Source organism: Brienomyrus brachyistius, chromosome 19, assembly GCF_023856365.1.
Source record: "Brienomyrus brachyistius isolate T26 chromosome 19, BBRACH_0.4, whole genome shotgun sequence".
Lineage (NCBI taxonomy): Eukaryota > Metazoa > Chordata > Actinopteri > Osteoglossiformes > Mormyridae > Brienomyrus > Brienomyrus brachyistius.
Window position 1 is genome coordinate 7,196,934 of NC_064551.1, and position 19,313 is coordinate 7,216,246.

A 19,313-nucleotide genomic window follows, 5' to 3' on the forward strand; every position below is an offset into this window, starting at 1 on the left:
CCAGTGGTGGATGTGGCAACGCGCCGCATCTTCTAGCTATACAGTAAAACCTCGGATTGTGAGCATAATTCGTTCCGGAAACGTGCTCGTAATCCAAAGCACTCGTATACCGAATGGCGAATGGCTTATTGGAAATAAGCAAATTTTCCCATTAGAAATAATGGAAACTCGGATGATTCGTTCCACAACCCAACAATATTCATATAAAAATGATTAATACAAAATATAAAGTAAAAACACATAAAACAAAGTAACCTGCACTTTACCTATAAAAAGTATCGTGGATGGTGTGAGGGAGACGAAAGAGAGGAGAAGAGGAGGGTTATTTTGTAGGAAGACTTTCACTATAATGGAATCACTGTTGGCTCACTGGATTCTTTTCCTTTTTGTGCGATTTTAACAAAGAACCTGTCCAATGACAGCCGCTTTTGCCTCCTTTTCGATTTCAATGTGGACATCGCATTGTCGTTACAATTCAATCGAGAAACAAACAATTCTGTTAGAGGGAAAAACCAGCAGAAAAATGGACAATGAGCTGGTTGTATAAGTGTGCTGACCTTTGAACTAATGCATTGTTGAAGCACCTTTTGATTTAATTACAGCATTCAGTCTCTTTAGGAAGGAGTCTTAATGCCACATCTTGACTTGGCAACATTTGTCCACTCTTCCTTGCAAAAGCGCTCAGAATCTGTCGGAATGCAAAGGTATTTCTGGTGCATAGCTCTCCTCAGGGCCCCCCACAGATTTACAGTTGGATTTATGTAGGGGTTCCGGCTGGGCCATTTCAAAACTTAGATTTTCTTATAGTGAAGCCCTTCTTTTGTTGGTGTGGGTATATGCTTGGGGTCATTGTCATGCTGAAAGGGGAAATTCCTCTTCATCTTCAGCTTCCCACCAGACACCGGAAGGTTTTGGGTTCGTTCACATGATATGAACAAACTAATAACGATCAGTTAAATAGGGGTGACACCAAGACAGAGCTGTGTCCTTTATGCCAACCACAGATCTTACCCGGTCCAACAGAATATTATGTCCACAGTATTGAATGCTGTAGATCTAGTTACATTAGTGCTATGTGTTCAGCCTGGCACTTCAGGCTGACCTCTTTCCCGAAATAAACCCATCAGCAAGTGTCTGTCCTCTCTTAACTTTCTCTCTGTCTGCGGTCCTTGTGCTTCCAAAATCCTGATTCTAGTTTCAGTTTTATTTTGGATTCAGAAACTGAATACAATATTTACATAGTAGATTTGTGCGCCAGGGAATGTAACCAGTTTTGGTTTTTAAGCGGGGGAGGGCACCAGTAGGGGCAGGAAGCAGGCAGATAAGCAGAGAAGGAAATAACAGTCAGATAAGCCGAACTTAACATGCAAGTCATTATTTATTTCGACAGTAATAGAAAGCATTAAAATTAGAAAGCAAAATCAAATTACTTCCGAGGCTTCTGAAGAGCCCCCTATCCAGGCAGGGCCCTGGTTAGTTAGATACACCATTATCCACTGTCTGATACATCTTTTCTCTCTCCATCTCAGATTTATGGATATTTATGCATTTTCTCAATGTGTTTACAGCTTCTTGTACAATATACACACATTTACGTATATATGGTAATCTGTATTGCTGTGGTATGTCCAAACACAAACCGGTGTATATATGTTTTACGCTAAATATTTTTTGTTTGCATGTTGGATATACGATATAACTGAGCGGCAGAGATGTGAATGATGAGTGAATCCATTTAGTAGTTTTTACCTCATTACAATTTCCATGGTAACCCCAGAGAAATGATGCATCACGGTGGCCATGTAGGGCATGCTACAGAAATGTTTGTGCTCACGCATTCTTACATGGTGAGATGACTTTAGAATCTTTTCTAATCGATAGACCTTTTTATTACAGAGCATAGTGTAAAATGTGTTTATGTACACAGTATATGCATATATGGCCGGCCTTTCCCAATAAATCTGTACTGCATACACAGTTAAATTAGCTGAATAATTACACTATTTATTTGCAAATAACTGATTATACTGATTAAAATTCCATCCCCATAAAGAACCTGTTTCTTAGCTGTGGTATTTCTGCAACAATGTACGGACCTCAGCCACAGCCTGCTCATTTTCCTGGCATTCCAGTAGCCCTTTAGTTTCATGGAAGGCACAGTGGACGACTTGCACTATGTTGCCCCTGGACGGTTGCACTGTGATGTTGGTCATCTGACTGGGTTTGTGACAGTGATGCATAAACACCAGGATGACGGGTTTGTCTTCTGTGGAAGGAAGAAACCAATTGGGTTAGCATGTGCAGTGATAGATGGCTGCTGCTGGCCCTCTGTGGATAATTTCATATCTGATGTTGGGTGAGAAATTAAAAAGAAAAAGGGAAAAAGATCAATACATTTTCAAAGTAGACTGTGAATAAATAAAATATAAAAATATCCATCCATCCATTTTCCAAACCGCTTATCCTACTGGGTCGCGGGGGGTCCGGAGCCTATCCCAGAAGCAATGGGCACGAGGCAGGGAACAACCCAGGACGGGGGGCCAGCCCATCGCAGTATAAAAATATCTTCCTGTTCATATTATTTTAACGGATTTTTTTTTCCAATTTCAGTCACTGCGTTTCATGTTTGACCTTTGTAATATGGGTACTGTCATGCCCGGCTCGTCCGCTCCTCCTGTGTGCCACGCCCCCTGCTTACCCACGTGTGTTTCCCGGATCGTACCCAGCTGTGTCCGTTTGCTTTCAATCAGTCCTGTGCATTTAAGTCCTGGTCTCCCCAGTTTTCCTTGTCTGTCATTGATGTTTGTTCGCGTGAGATCCCCGTTGTTGTCATTAAATCCCTGGTTTACCCCGACTTCTGCCTGTCCGCCTGCTTCCTGCTCGTTCGCCTCGCACGATCGCCGCTCTGCCCGCGATCGCTGCCGACTCTCCCGTGACAGGTACGCTTTTATTTGAATTATTTTGGAATTAATTGGAATGCTGAGACATGAATCTTATACACTTTACTCTGAGTAGTGAGAGCGCGGAAATTTGTCCAACGGAACGATCTTTTGGGAATCTGTTCTTTGAAACAACGCTTAACTAAACAAGACAGTTAACCTGGTCTGGAACAGACTTGTTCACGCGCGTAAGTTACCATGGTAACTCAGCAGGGATTCATTTGAGACACATTGATGGAACGGAACTCCCACTTAAATGAGCCAGACTTGTTGAAATAAATCAGACTTTCTCCTGTTTTATGGAATACCCCCCTGGCTTGAAAGAAATTATTTTGTTTCAGATTAGACACTAAATCTCTGCAGTGTTTTAGAATTACTGTAACTAACAAAACAGAGCCCATTGTTACTTTTATCTAAAAATTAATTTATCTTGTTTTTCAAAACAGTGAGGAGCCCAATATCTTGTAATTCATTAATCTAATTTTACAGCCTTGAGTGACTGTCATGTTCATCGTAAAAACTGAGGACTTGGCAGATATGGATGGATTGTTGATCTGAATTAACTTTCACAGGGAAACTAAAAGGCAGCTTCTTTTAAATTAGTGCTGCTTCTCTGAAGAGACAGACTGCACAATGTCTGTCAGTTGTAGTTATTTTGCTTGTTTGTCAGATCCCAGGTGACATACAGCAGAGACTGAATCCTGCCTCACCTGTAACTTTGGCCATGGCTGCCTCCATGTCTGTCCCAATCCGAGAAGCAACAGAACAGAAGAGCAGGATGACGCTGCTGCTCTCTGCACTGCAGAGCTCTATCCGCAGGTTCAGATTTTGCATGAAGGTTCCATGAGCCTTGAATGTTTCTCCAACAACCAGCATGTTGACTTTTATTGGGGAAGAACAAAAGAATTTAAAAATAATTTACACCTCTCGTGAGCAGGAAGGGCATTTTTCACCTTGGATGAGATTCTATGGAGTAACTGGAACATTATCGTAATCAAACAGGATTCGACACGATGATCAGATTTGGAATTTAGTTGGAAAATACAGAAACAGACTTTTGATGAAACTGACTAAAAAGTGATCTAATTAAAATGTAAGATGGCAAACTTGAGAATCGCATGATAGCTTACCTGGTATGGAATCACGCAGAATGTCGTAGTTATTGTTGGAGTTGTGACAACACAGGTTACAAACTGCATGCCACAGGCGGCAAAAAAAATCTGCAAAATATTTGCATCTTAAGTCAGTTGTGTCAATTAGCATACACTGAGTTAAATAATACTGGGAAGGATGACTAAAGGCAATAAAATTTTACATGGATTTATATTATGAGAGAGAGAGAGAGAGAATGGTGAGAGAGAATGTCTACTGTATTACAATCAGCAAAGTTTTTATGAGTATAGAAAGTTTCTCTGGCAACCAGCACGTGGACTTAAACTGATGATGAGAAACAGAATTCTGAGCTATGACTGTCATGAACAGGAAGGGCATTTTTCACCTCAGACAAAATACTCTGGAGTAACAGGAATATTATTATGACTGAACATGATATGACATCATAGTTTAGTATCTTAGTATAAGACACTTTATATCACATAAATAATCACTGATTGCTCTATTTCTTTCCTGAATTCATGAATATGCACAGACATACACCAGCACACACACACACACACACACACATAATTCTTTGGCCGCCTAAGAAAATACTGCTTAAATGATCGTGTTAAATGTAAAAAAATAATATGTTTGTTAGCTTAACCATTTGAAAACTGCTCCTAAAAATTCACGGTATTTGCAGCAACCATCCTATACACATGTACAGTATGATACACATATTTTTTACTGGACCATTAGCATACCGCATATGGCTAATCAGCACCTCACTACTTTTTTTAGAAACTAATTAATTAAAGTGAGCTGGTCGTGAAATGAAGCAAATACATGAAATAGCTGGGGTGCCCTTGAGTAGAGGTTTGGGAACCAAATAGGTCTTCATCTTTCCATATGACAAGATTTCAGTGACTTTTGGGAGAAGAGAATAATTCCTGTTGGTTTTTATTGTGTTGTTCTTTATTTGCATATGTTCTAATGTTACATTGTGTTTTTTATTCTGAGCAAATATATGCTTAGTGCGCAGATAAATAAGGTTAAATATTTCCTTTGACTGCCTGCGCCTTTTACACAATGCTGCATGTGTCTCGCTCACTATTTTCATTTACATTTACATTTACAGGATTTGGCAGACGCCCTTAGCCAGAGCGACTTACATAAGTGCTTCGAGACTCTGCAATGAATTTCCGATGCTAGCTCAATAAGGACCCAAGCTATGAATACTATCTCTGAGAACTCCATTGAGTAGTGCAGAATTTTTTATTTTTTATTTTTTTTTTTTTTTTTTTTTTTTTTTTAAAACACACCAGATTTTCCACCAAACCAGGGTACCTGTATTATTAAAGGTTGGGTGACATCATTGGAAGTGTGGCTCTGAGTTATTCCAGCCTCTGGCGCAGTCAAATGCAAAAGCAGCATTTCCAAAGTGCCCGTTGTTTGTTTAATGTAAATTGTGTTCGTCTGTGCTCTATATAACGGCTCAACTTCTTGGTAAATGAGACATTTTCTCTCTTCATCTTCCCCCGCAGAATAGCAAAAAACACACATGAATGCTCACTGCCATGGCGACACAGGACGTGTCCAAATGTAAGTGGTCCTTTGATTTGACTGTTTGCGGGAAAGCATTGTTCATCTGAAAGATTGCGAGCTCTAGGAAATGCTGTGAAATACATTTTACATTAATTTCTGTGACTGCAGAATAGTGGAATCTGGAAGGGACTGTAATTTAGTTTGAACATGCAGGAACATGCTACTTTTTGCTGATTTAGACTGAAAGTGAAGCATTTCAAATCTAAGATGTCAAACCTGATACTCACGAGACAACTTACGAGTAGTGATTCTGCCCGTCATGAACAGATACGAAGCGATGATGATGAAACAGCATACCACGCTTAGCCATGTTAAGCGAACACCACCTGTGAAATATTGCCATCATGAGTTAGTTTCAGTAAACAGCCAACAGTTTATTAAAGCATTCACACTGGTAAAGATGGCGGAATTTTGTTGTTGTTGTTGAATTGGATTGAAAATGAATCATTTACAAATGGAAGACGTCAAACCTGAGAAGTATTCCCAAATGTAATTAATACTTGCCAATGATGTAAATGATTCCAACGACGAAACAGCAAAGGATAACTGTAAGGGTGGGGCGGCGGGTTAATACTTTTGCAGAGGATTATAGATTGTATGTTGTACCAGTTAAAAAAAACGACTGATCTAAAATCCTATCGTGTCGTGCGGCACTTACTACAAGCGACATCATTTCGGTTCAGGGAGCTCGGTCGGCTAGTCTGAAATGTCGAAAATGAAACCAAATGTCCTTACAAGAAATGTTAAAGCCATTTTTATCTGGTAACCTTTACATAGCTTATACTTCTTCAAATAGTCATGAAAACAAAATTAATTTTTAGAACAACAATAAGTACATGTCTGTGGCTTTTGGGTAGTGGCTACAAAAACGATATGCCGATGCGACAGCTGTGTTGGTAGGCTACAGGTTATGTCTTCATGCATTGTACACTTTTCCGATACTATATAGTATAACCATTAAACAACGCGCTTTGTCACAATTTTAATCGCATTTAAATTTAGGCTTAAAAACCTCGTAATTACTCTGTCGGTAATTACTGTCATTTCTTAAACGTACAATTTCTTGTTAAATTACAGCAGTTTAATATGGTTTCCTAAATATGCAATTGATTACCGGTGCTGCTTACCTGATTACTCATGATTATTTTATTTGTTTCCTCACGTGTCGAGAGATCGTTTCTCCTGTCGGAATGAAAGCGAAAGTAAAATAGTAGATGAGGCGAAGCCAGGATCTGAACACATCCGGGGTTTTGCCCAGAGACCGTAGTGTCGGGCTGGGTGCAAGCAGCGACAGTAAAAGTTATTGACAGGCGGGCGCTGAATAACTTGTATACCTGTATGTATATATGTATATATTTACCTGGTACTGAAGGGGAGTCCCCGGGTTCTTTTACTAACCCAGATTAATATTTTGTTGTTCCTCTTTTGCTAACTAATGTATTTTATGTCTTACATATGCTTAATGAACTGTTCTATTCTAGATCTTACCCCTGTATTAAATCACGATCTTTTCACTAGGTGAACTGCTATATATTACGACCTTAGAACATGAACACTTTTACCCTTAAGTTATTTAATAACACTCAAAAGTCCACCTCTTAAAGTTAAATAAAAATATTTTACTCAATTGTTTCCTTAGATTTAGAAACATGTCTTTATGACTATTTAGGAAATTTTAACCAGTGCTGATGCAATTTTAGGTTCATTTTACTACTCCAATTATGTTGTTGTTATTGCCATCGCTTGTACATTTATCAGGCCAATGTCTACCATATCACAGTCGACAAACTTACCTTGAAATGGGGTCTTGAGTCAGTCCCAACTGTGGCGCAGAGCCATCGCGGACCACACAAACACAATTCACTCACACATGTACATCTACGGGCAATTTGGGATCTCCATTTCACCTCAGCATGTTTCTGGACAGTCCCAGATTGCAGACGACACTGGACCTGCGGTACACTTCCGTTTCGCGGACCAGGCCCTTCTTCGTTACGGATTCAATTTATGATTCTAAATTTAAACTAATCTTGGATGGATCTGCATTACCTGTGCGACATCGGCGTGACAGTCAGGTGCACCTTATCGCCCAAATCACAGCCAGGTGCCAGTAATTTCCCATTTCGCAGCACAAGACTAGAGTAACCTATGTTCCCTCTGCAGGCCAAAACAGGAACACACACACACACAAGCAAACCCAACACAGGATTGTAACAGAATCCTGTTCTAGTAATCGCATGCACACCAAAAACCTACAGACTGCTTTTGTTATCCAGATGCCAGCGAAGGACCTGGTTTCGTACAGCAAGTTGTAATGATGAAGTTTGTGCTGATTCCTTTAGCAGGGACAGCAACATTAACCTACTGGCGGACACTCAAGCCTGATCTCCATAACTACAGTCACTTAAATCGACAGACCTGCAGAATGTGTATATTTAAATACCTCTTATCTTTTTTATTTAATCAACAAACATTAATTTACATATGATAGGGAAAGACGAACCATATAATGAAATACCTGCTGCATGATTTTTAACAAGGTGTGTGTCCTTGTCTGTGTGGTTCAGGTATACATTAGATATATACATTTGGTGCCCACAATGTGATAAAAACCCATATTTTGAAATTGTGTGGACCATTTTTTTGGGAATTTCTATTTTATAAAAATCTGTGACTGCAATAAAAATCTAAAAATGCCAAAATGTGTTTGGTTACTGTGGTGTAAAAACAGCCAAAAACAGGATATGAAAGCAGCAAAGTTTTTTATTAGGTTATCTGATGCACCAAATAAGCCGGGACACCGTGTCCACATACAACAAGTGCCCACAGTTATTTTGTTGCGAAATTCCTTCATTCTTCTTCTTCATGTTTATCATTCTATGCCGTAAGAAAGAAGGATCACAATTACTGTATTCTCTGTGTGGAACCAAGCAGAACCAGCCCTGTAATCGTCAGTGTGCCCTTCCTCCTGCTCGGCTGCTATGTGGCCCTTACCTTTCACACAGTACTCTGTAATCACATACCTTGTGATTATAGCAAATATTTTCTAAGTAGGCATAAAATATTCCACTACATCTAAATGTATGATTTCCACTACATTAGTTATGATTAAGGTTAGGGCTTGGTAGGAGTTAAGGTTGTCATTAAGCTCATAGAAATTAATGGAGTACAGGTGTGTGTGTGTGTGTGCGCGCGTGCATGTGTCTGTGTGTGTGTGTGTGTGTGCGAACGGGTATACCTATCCTTATGGGGACACAATGTCCCCATAACGTGATAAATATCTTTTTTTTTTTTTCATTATGGGGACCGGTTTCCTGGTCCCCAAAAGGGAAAATTCTTTTTTTATAAAAAAAATCAGTGACTGTTATGAAAAAACTAAAAATGCAAAAACTTGTATTTTGCTTAGTCACTTATGGTTAAGGTTAGGGCTGGGTTAAGGTCATCATGCTGGGATTAGGGTGTGTGTGTGTGTGTAATGCATGCCTGCATACATGCTGGGTGTTTCCCAGTCATAAATGTTAAATGTTCTGTGCAGACAGTTAAACTCCTTATCAGAATAATCACACCATTATCTTGCTTAACAGGGACTATTTCAAGGTTATTTTTTCACATTGTCCGTTCTTAACAAGTACCAGTCAGTGAGGCAGTTCAGGTTAGGTACCACAGTCTATGGATGAGGTACAGAAATGGTGGACTCTGCATCTGGACAAAGCACAATATCATCTGGAACAAGTGATCGATAAACCAAGGGGACCCCTCCGTGGACCATGGTTTTGTGTGGCTGATGAAATTTGGACCTCTCGGACCCTGGTAAGTAACCCTGGCCTACGATGTCACTGTACTAATCAATACTGTGACCCAAAGCTGCGATACTTTGGTCCCCAAGACTGACTCTTTACACATCCTTACAATGTCTACTGCAAATAACTATTCATCAGTAAGCCAGAAATTGAATGTGTGAGCAAGCCTACCTGCAGCATTGGCAGAAATACAAGCTCTGTATATAATTAAAGATTAATGATTATTAAAATCATGCGTACACACTTTTGTGGTATTAATCCATGCTTCCCTGTAGCATGTCTGTTCCTTCATTGGTATTTATTCAGCTCTGAACACACTGTGGCAGCTGCCTGATCATTCTCCTGGCATCGCAGCAGCCCTTTAGTTTCATGGAAGACGCAGTGGACGATTTGCACTATGTTGCCCCTGGATGGTTGCACTGTGATGTCGGTCATGTGACTGGAGTCGTGACAGGGGTGCATGAACACCAGGATGACGGGTTTGTCTTCTGTGGAAGTAAGAAATCAAAGAGATTAGAGTGGGCTGTGCCCCTGTCATTCACTGCACGTCTTAAACTGGGCCAGCAAGAAGGGGAGGTGGTCTTGATTATTGATGGTGTGGGGAAGTAAGCGAATGCTGGCATCCTATCCTAGGTGTCCCATGCTAAAACTGTGCTTCCCAGGATAGACTCTAGTCTCATCTCGACCCGGTACTGGACACATGGTCACTGAAGCATGGATGGAAAAGTTACAAAGGTCCAGGTTTTTTTTAAGTATCAGAATTCACTGCCCATATTCAGAGTCCAGTCTAACTTGTCCATTAGTTATTATGAAAACAAATGCTGATGATTCAGATTAAACACTGTTAAATGCTGCATGTGCTCTATTGTAGAAGCACTATTCATTACAGAACAGCACCCAACACTATTGTGTTAATCACTATGACAGCAAAAACACAATGTAATTGCTTTGGCCTCTGTGTTTTATACACAAGACTTGAGCAGTGACGTTCATATTTATACTCAATTTGATATCTTTGGCACTAGTCCATTATATATCTGATGAGTATCAGACTTAAGAGATTGTCAGGTTCATTGGAAAAACTTCACAGACACGGATGGTTTATTAATCTGAGTTTACTTTCACAGGAAAACTTCTGGAAGGCGGCTTTTGCTAAAAATATATCATAACTTCCTCTGAGACGAGTTGGACTACATACTGCAACACCTCTTTGTCGTATCATTTTGGACTTCAGGGCAAAGCTGACATGTAACAGTGACTGCATCCTGCCTCACCTGTAACTCTGCTCATTGCTGTTAAATGCTGCATGTGCTCTATTGTAGAAGCACTATTCATTACAGAACAGCACCCAACACTATTGTGTTAATCACTATGACAGCAAAAACACAATGTAATTGCTTTGGCCTCTGTGTTTTATACACAAGACTTGAGCAGTGACGTTCATATTTATACTCAATTTGATATCTTTGGCACTAGTCCATTATATATCTGATGAGTATCAGACTTAAGAGATTGTCAGGTTCATTGGAAAAACTTCACAGACACGGATGGTTTATTAATCTGAGTTTACTTTCACAGGAAAACTTCTGGAAGGCGGCTTTTGCTAAAAATATATCATAACTTCCTCTGAGACGAGTTGGACTACATACTGCAACACCTCTTTGTCGTATCATTTTGGACTTCAGGGCAAAGCTGACATGTAACAGTGACTGCATCCTGCCTCACCTGTAACTCTGCTCATTGCTGCATCCATGTCTGTCCCAATCTGAGAAACGACAGGACAGAAGACCAGGATGACGTTGCTGCTCTCTGCACTGCAGAGCTCTATCTGCAGCTTCAGCTTTTGTATGAAGGTGTCATGAGTTTTGAAGGTTTCTCCGGCAACCAGCATGTGGACTTTCACTGGGGAAGATGAACAGAATTTTAAAATTTTAAAAATAACTACGTAAGCAAACATATAATTCAGCTTCTGTGGGTCTGAAGGTATCCATCCATCCATCCATTTTCCAAACCGCTTATCCTACTGGGTCACGGGGGGTCCGGAGCCTATCCCGGAAGCAATGGGCACGAGGCAGGGAACAACCCTGGATGGGGGGCCAGCCCATCGCAGGGCACACTCACACACCATTCACTCACACACCTATGGGCAATTTAGCATTTGATAGGTTGTTTGTGTTGTCACAGAGGGTAGAGGAACTTACAATCTTAACTGGACTTGATACGAGAAGGGTGCAAACTAATGTAGCTCAGGCGTTACATCAAGTCACGCAGTTGGTTACCCTCTGTGACAAAACAAACAACCTATCAAACGCATCTACTGCTGATACCCGATTAATTTCCATGTCATCTGCTAAGGCAGAAATATTTACTACAAGCTCTTCTGCCGCCATTACTCATTCTAACTAAACGAACAAATCCGTTGAATGCTAGCGAGGCCCTAAACAAGGAAGTGAGTGACGTCGTTAATGAAGGTCCACCTTGATGAGTGGTCTGACAGTTGGGAATTGCAAATTGAGTTTTCTCCCGAACATGCAATGCAATTCCCGGGGACGCCATTGCCATTTGAATAAAGAGGCAAAAAGCCCATGGTAATACGAAATGCAATTCAGTGATTTGTTATTCTATTTGTTATTCAAAATATTTTTAAATGAATTAAGGATTTCATAAGCACTTTGCACATTGAAATGCCGATTGCAGAATGTATTTTCAAATTACATGCACAGATTAAATATTGAAATGACAAATGCATGCTCTGATTGAATATTGAATTGACAATTGCCAAATGAATTGCCATTTGAATAAAGAGGCAAAAAGCCCATGGCAAAACGAAATGCAATTCAGTGAATTGTCATTCTATTTTTTATTCAAAACATTATGAAATTAATTAAGGATTTCATAGGCACTTTGCACATTGAATTGCCGATTGCAAAATATATTTTCAAATTACATGCACAGATTAAATATTGAAATGACAAATGCATGCTCTGGTTGAATATTGAATTGACAATTGCAAAATGAATTGCCATTTGAATTTTTGTGCTTATAATCTTCCATACCCTAAGAGGTCTGATATTTCATTGAAATTGTTTTGAGTTCTCTCGCAATACTTTTCTGTAGCTGATAACTGTACTGTGTCCATTTAACCTCACTAAACTTTTCTATACTAAAAATAAACTGTACTGTGTCCATTTAATGTACAAAAGATAGAATTAATGGACTAATAAGTATAAACCTAAACGATACAGACATATCCAATTAAGTGTGCTTTAAGCATTAAACTATAGTGGACAGTACACACTATGTAACTGTCATATATGTTTTTATATGTATTTATTAGTAATTGCACTGTGCCCATTCACCATCAGTGACTGTAAACAAGACAGCTGGGGTAATGAAGGTGAATTATACACACAAACACTGAAATATTAAAATTTATCTGTAAAGAAACCTGGAAAACCAAAATGATGTTGCTTGCTTTTCTTGAAAGATTGTCACGGTCTGTACTGTCCAAACCTGCCCTTTGTGTCTCTTCTCCTTTCCTCCCCATTTGCTTATTTTTGGGTTTTATTTTATCCTTCGCTTTTGGTTTTTCCTTGTATCTTTTATGGTTTAACCTTGTGTTCCTGTTTTGGGTTATTCTGCCAGTGTCTTATTTTATGTTTGCAAATTCTTTGGCTCTTACGTATTCTTAGTGTTAGCTTTCAGTGTTTCATAGTATTCAGTGTTTGGAGTTCCCTTGTTCTGTGATTAGTTAATCGTAATCCACTCCACCCCCCCACCTGTTTCTAGTTAATCTGTGTTCCCTTTGATTGGTTAATTGATTATGAGTTACATCTGTCCCTTGTCCTCCCTGGTTTTCTGTTTGTATTTAAGTTCTTGCCTTAGTTCATTTTCTCAGTGATCATTGTTTTAGAATGTTAGATGTTTTGGTGTGCTGTGTGGCTTTCTCTTCTTTCCTTCCTCTTCTTTCTTTCCCAGTCCTGCAGCATGTGTTGCACTTCTCCCTACTTTCTACATGGTTCGGTTATTTTGTAGTTTTCTCAGTTCTGTTATCAGGGATTTGTTGCAGCATGCCTTCCTAGCTTTGGCAGCAGCCACTGTATTGCTGTTTGTGTTCTACTTCTGAATTCTTCATATTTTACCATAATTCTCTGTTCCACCGCTTAGAAATATGTAGTCCTGTTGTGTTCCATGCTTATCTGATTAACTGACTGATGCACGCAGCACATTTTTAAGCACAAATGCTAAGGAAGTAATCTTGGCTTCTTCAACAAATCCTGGCTTGATATAAATTAGTGATAGCATGGCGATTCTCAGATTGCATTTGTTTGGTTTTGTTAAGCAGAAACTTCTTAGCCTGAGTTTCGTGACCCAGGCCATGGAAGTTCAAACACAAAGGTGAGAGAAACAAACTCTGGAAAGGGTTCATAGTGAAATAAGGTGAATACAGGGGATAATGACACCGTTACCTGGAATACCTGTCTCTGTACACATTGTGTTCATGGCCACCTGCCCACTGGTTGGAAAGGCCAGTGTCTGCATTTATGTACAGTTCACTCAGGCCCCAAGACACCCGTTACCTCCAGAGGGAGCAGTGGAATGTCCCTTTGCTGGTACAATCATCCCTTGACCAGATTCCCTCTCCTCTGTCGTCGGCTTGGTATCCGTCCTTGGTACCTCATTGGTGATGATTGACCTATTGGCATTTCGAGCTGCTACAGGCTGCTGCTCAGTCTCCGATTGGATTAGAGGGATCTTAGCTTGGACATCAACTCTGCTGCAGAATCTGCAGAAAATGTGCATTGAAATGCATGTATATATATATAATAAAATACTGTTACATAATCTCCTGACATTCTTTTTGACCTTTAAACAATTACCTAGATGAATATATAGGGGCATGCAGTGGTGCTAAGACTGTGGGTCCAATGACAACATATCATACTGAACCCCCAAACCAGGCCAATCTAATTATGTTCCAAATTTTTTATGACCCCTGTCACCAAGGGCCCCTTGGAATCATTATAACCCCCCCCCTCCCTTTATGACACCCTTGGGGCATGTTATACACAGTATACAAATATACATATAGATACATACTGTATATAAGGGTATATATTATGTATATAAATGCCAAATTAATTCCGTTACCTCCATTCAGTTTTTCTGTTTAATGTTTCAGTCACATATACTACAGTGTCTTTGTTAGATTTTCTCCACAATGATCCTGCTGATTAAGGGTGTAACGATACACTCAGCCCACGAGTCGATACTGGGTTCACGAAAACGAGACGAGACGATATTTTAACAATATTTTGAGTAAAACTTCAAAGAGGAGATATATTACTGGAAAGCAGCCTTTTATTTAATTACTTTGAAAGACAAAAAATGCTGAATAATGCAGATTTATGGTGAAATGTTTTAAGTATCACCATCATCATATGCAGTAAAGAACAGAACAAATATCTAGCACCATAAAATATTTCACCACAAACTCAAACAGGCTTCTCTCCTATTTGACTTCTCAATTGAATATAAAATAGAATATAAATAGAACAATATAAATAACAAACATTAAATTTTTTTATGTTTTCTTCACCAGTGCAGTGGATTTAAGTAAAGATCTCTGATGCTGCTGCAAATGGCTTTGCATAGTAGTAGCATTAGCCGCTGTGTACGGCGTTATTTTCCTAAAATGCTTACAGATGGTTCATGTTTTGTCTGTCACCCTTTCGCCGTTTATATTATCCGCCGGATGCCCAAAGTGTCTGGGGTACGGAGTGAGATCGCGCTCATAGTGTCTGTTTTGCTCGGTTTAGCTATGCATCTGCGCTCTCGTATATTTGACACTGATCTCACTCCATACTGGGGCGTCTAATGATAATTTCGTCAGACGCCGACATGCTTACAGCAGCTGATTTGCATCGTATTCGCAAGACCGCTTTTCACTCTGACGAGGAATCTCGTCATGTTGTAATATCGCGACTTCTCGTTACACCCCTACTGCTGACATGTAAAATTTGTAATTGGTTACTTTTTTAATAGTGTTTTTATATCTCACATATCTTTAATTTCTGCTTTTTATATTTTTCATATATGGTGGCAGTTTCTGCATTAACAGTTCAGAATCAATCACAGAATAATCACAAGGTTTGCTTGATGAATCTCAATTAATATCCTGAATGTTTGCACAGTATTTGTGTCAATAGTTACTTCCCCTGCAGAAGGTCTGTTTCTTCACTTGTACCTCAGCAGTGCTGACCGCACGGCATTGACCACCTGTTCATTTTCCTGGCATCGCAGCAGCCCTTTAGTTTCAAGGTAGGCGCAGTGGACGACTTGCACTATGTTGCTCCTGGACGGTTGCACTGTGATGCTGGTCATGTAACTGGGTTTGTGACAGTGGTGCATGAACACCAGGATGACAGGTTTGTCTTCTGTGGAAGGAAGAAACCAAACAGGTTACTGTGGGCACTGATAGATGCTGCTGCTTCCTACCTTGTTATTTTTACATCTTAAATAAGTTGAGAACAAAGTAAAGCTGTGAGGTTTGCTTCCTAGGATTGGCTCTTGGCTCAGTATTAACCTGCAGTGCACAAATGGTCATGGAATGATGGATGGGGAAGTTATAAAAGCCAAGGTCCTTTGAAGTAAAGAAATTTATTACATAGATTCAGAGTCCAGGTTGACCTGCGTGTTTGTTATAGACTTGGCAAGAAACAAAGAATGATATAAATGTGCAGTGGTGCAGAAATACTTCACATTACAGAACAGTGTCAAATTTTACTGGGTAAATCACAACCACAGTAAAACAAAAGACCCAGAACCAGATGAGTGGAAGAGGATGGATGGATGGATGGATGGATGGATGGATGCATTCATTATTCTATCCAATTTCTGTAGCCACTTGTCCTGTGCAGGGTCATGGTGGTCGACAGCTTATCCTAGAAACTACAGGTGCAAGGCTGAGAATAACCCAGGATGGGGGGGGGGGCAACCCACCACAGGGCGCACACACACACCATTCACACACACATGCATACCTATGGACAATCTGGCAGCTCCAATTCACCTTAACATGTATTTGGACTGTGGAGGAAAACCGGAGAACCTGGAGGAAACCCCACGATGACACGGGGAGACCCTGCAAACTCTCCATATTTAGAGCTAGAGCGCATCGAACCAAGAGAAGGGCAACAGTGTGAACCACTGCGTCACCGTGCTGCCCCATTGTCTGATTCCATTACAGTAGATAAAATTTTGTGGAAATCTTAATTAAAGAGTAATAATTTTTTATTGATTAATTGTATCTACCAGATTATCTGTCAGTCAAAACAAAATAATCTGTGATAAACCAAAAATCGTGAATGAGTATGTTTTGCTATACTTGTGAGGACCAAGTAAATGAGCAAACCAAGATGATTGGCTCATCCTACAAAACAGGACAACTTCTCATGGGCAGCTTCTGTTAAATAAATCACAACTTCCTTTCTGAGGAGATGAATTACATAACATCTGTTTGCTGTATCTTTGATGGACTTCAGGGCAAAGCTGACATGTAACACTGACTGCATACTGACTCACCTGTAACTCTGGCCATGGTTGCCTCCATGTTTGTCTCAATCTGAGAAACAACAGGACAGAAGACCAGGATGACGCTGCTGCTCTCTGCACTGCAGAGCTCTATCTGCAGGTTCAGCTTTTGTATGAAGGTTTCATGGGTATTGAAAGTTTCTCCAGCAACCAGCATGTGGACTTTCACTGGGGAAGAGAGATAGAATTTAAAAATTATTTACAATACAATGAACAGGAAGCATTCATGAAAACTTTCTACATATATATTCCTTCTATGTGACATTGATCCACCTGTGTGGTAAAATGTTCTCCATCTCAGACTGGATGGAGAAGAGGAATTTAATCACAGTTTATTTTGTGGATTTCAATGTGATGGATACATTTGTAATTTAGATGGAAAAGGCAGGAACACTGTAACTGAGACTGAAAGTGAATCATTCCGGATCTGACAGTTATGCTGGAAGGGATGAATGAGAATCTGTTTAAACTACAAAACTGTGAAAGGACACATACAAAGGGGATTCCACTGGATCCAATAGGGAAGTGACCCCTGGTGACCACACTACAGCTGAAACTGGATTTTATTAAAACTTTTCCTTCTGCATAAGACTGGTCACATTAACTTTATGGCAGTGAGTCAGAGGGAAACAGGAAGTGGTGCAACTATTTCCAGTAATTCTGCTGAACTGCAACAAACATCCCCGTCGTTGTAACCTCTGCCTGAGTCTTATAAGTTACAAAAACAAAATGCTACATTTCCTCCATACTGCAGCTTTGCCTTCCACTTCTATTTTGCATTTCTGGATGAGTAGTTACTATCAGGTTACTTGGAATATGTGTCTGTAACCATGTAGAGCTCACTCAGGCCCCAAGACACCCTTTACCTCTACCTGAGCCAGTTGAATGTCCCATTGGTGGTACAATTATCCTGTGATGAGATTCACTCTCCTTACTTGCAGGATCAGTGCCCTCCACAGGAAACTTGCTGTCATTAGTGACGTTTGGGCTATTGGTGCCCTGGGCGGCCATCTGCTGCTGCACCATCGCTGGCTGGTGGCGAGAAACTTCAGGCTGTGGGACGTCATCATGTGAATCAACATACCTGCAGAGTGCATGTAATAAAATATATCTGTGCAATGAAACTGTAATTTATAATATACTGACAGGTATTGTCCACCTTTAAAACAATTTGATAGATCTAAGTATAGGTGTGTGTGTGTATGTATGTGTATTTGCATAGATAACATATGAGGACCAAATTGTCCCCTACGTGTAGTTAAACCTCAAATTTTTGGGGACATCTTTTAAGGTCCCCATTTGGATAACCTCAGTTTTATAAAATTCTATGAATACAATCAAAAAAGTAATAATGCCAAAAGTCTTGTATTTGGGCTGATTACTTATGGTAGGTTAGGGATGGGTAGATGTTATGGGTGTCGTGATTGGGATTAGGGCTTTACCCATAGAAATGAACGGACGGACCCCATTTACATGGGTACACCAACATGTGTGTGGTATGTACAGTATAAATATTCAGATACATAGATTCATAAACAAATGTAAAAAATAAGTCAAATTAATTTATTACTTTCAAAATAAGTTAGTCATCATTTTTTTCTGTTTAATTTTTCATTCAGTTTTTCCATTTAATGTATAATTTTTCATTCACATACAATACAGTTAAGATGTTAGAGATTCTCCTGATAGTTACTGTTGATCTGCAAAATTTGTAATTTGCTGGGTTTTTATATTTGGTGGTATTTCTTAGTCGGAAAGGATCACCTGCATAGTTGAACTCCACAGCATAATAATCACAGAGCCTGCTTACAAACTTTGAGGATAATTGATTAATCTGATTAATATCCTGAGTGTGTTCACAGTATTCTTTCATAAACCATCAATTCAGATGAGTGAGCAAGGTGACTGCTATGATTACAGACACTACAAACTCAGAATATAAATAAGCACAACTGATTAAAATCATGCACACTATTCAGTAGTGCTAACCTATGCTTCCCTTACATTTCTGTTTCTTCACTTGTACCTCATCAGTGCTGAGCACACTGCACTGACCGCCTGCTCATTTTCCTGGCACTGCAGTAGCCCTTTATTTTCATGGTAGGCGCAGTGGACGACTTGCACTATGTTGCCCCTGGACGGTTGCACTGTGATGTTGGTCATCTGACTGGGGTTGTGACAGTGGTGCATGAACACCAGGATGACAGGTTTGTCTTCTGTGGAAGAGAGAAATCAAACAGGTTACTGTGGGCACTGATAGATGCTGTTACTGCCCACT

At 39.8% G+C, this 19,313-nt stretch overlaps 1 protein-coding gene across 1 annotated transcript in view; it reads right to left on the minus strand.

The window, feature by feature from the left end:
• Positions 1 to 19,313, minus strand: part of LOC125714596 (uncharacterized) — a 272,791-nt gene that overhangs the window by 68,603 nt on the left and 184,875 nt on the right. Inside the window, exons 45-46 of the mRNA XM_048985335.1 lie at positions 17,908 to 18,119; positions 17,027 to 17,203 (exon numbers count right to left, since the gene is read on the minus strand). Coding sequence (XP_048841292.1) covers positions 17,027 to 17,203; positions 17,908 to 18,119 — 389 coding nt within the window. The remainder of the gene's footprint in view (positions 1 to 17,026; positions 17,204 to 17,907; positions 18,120 to 19,313) is intronic.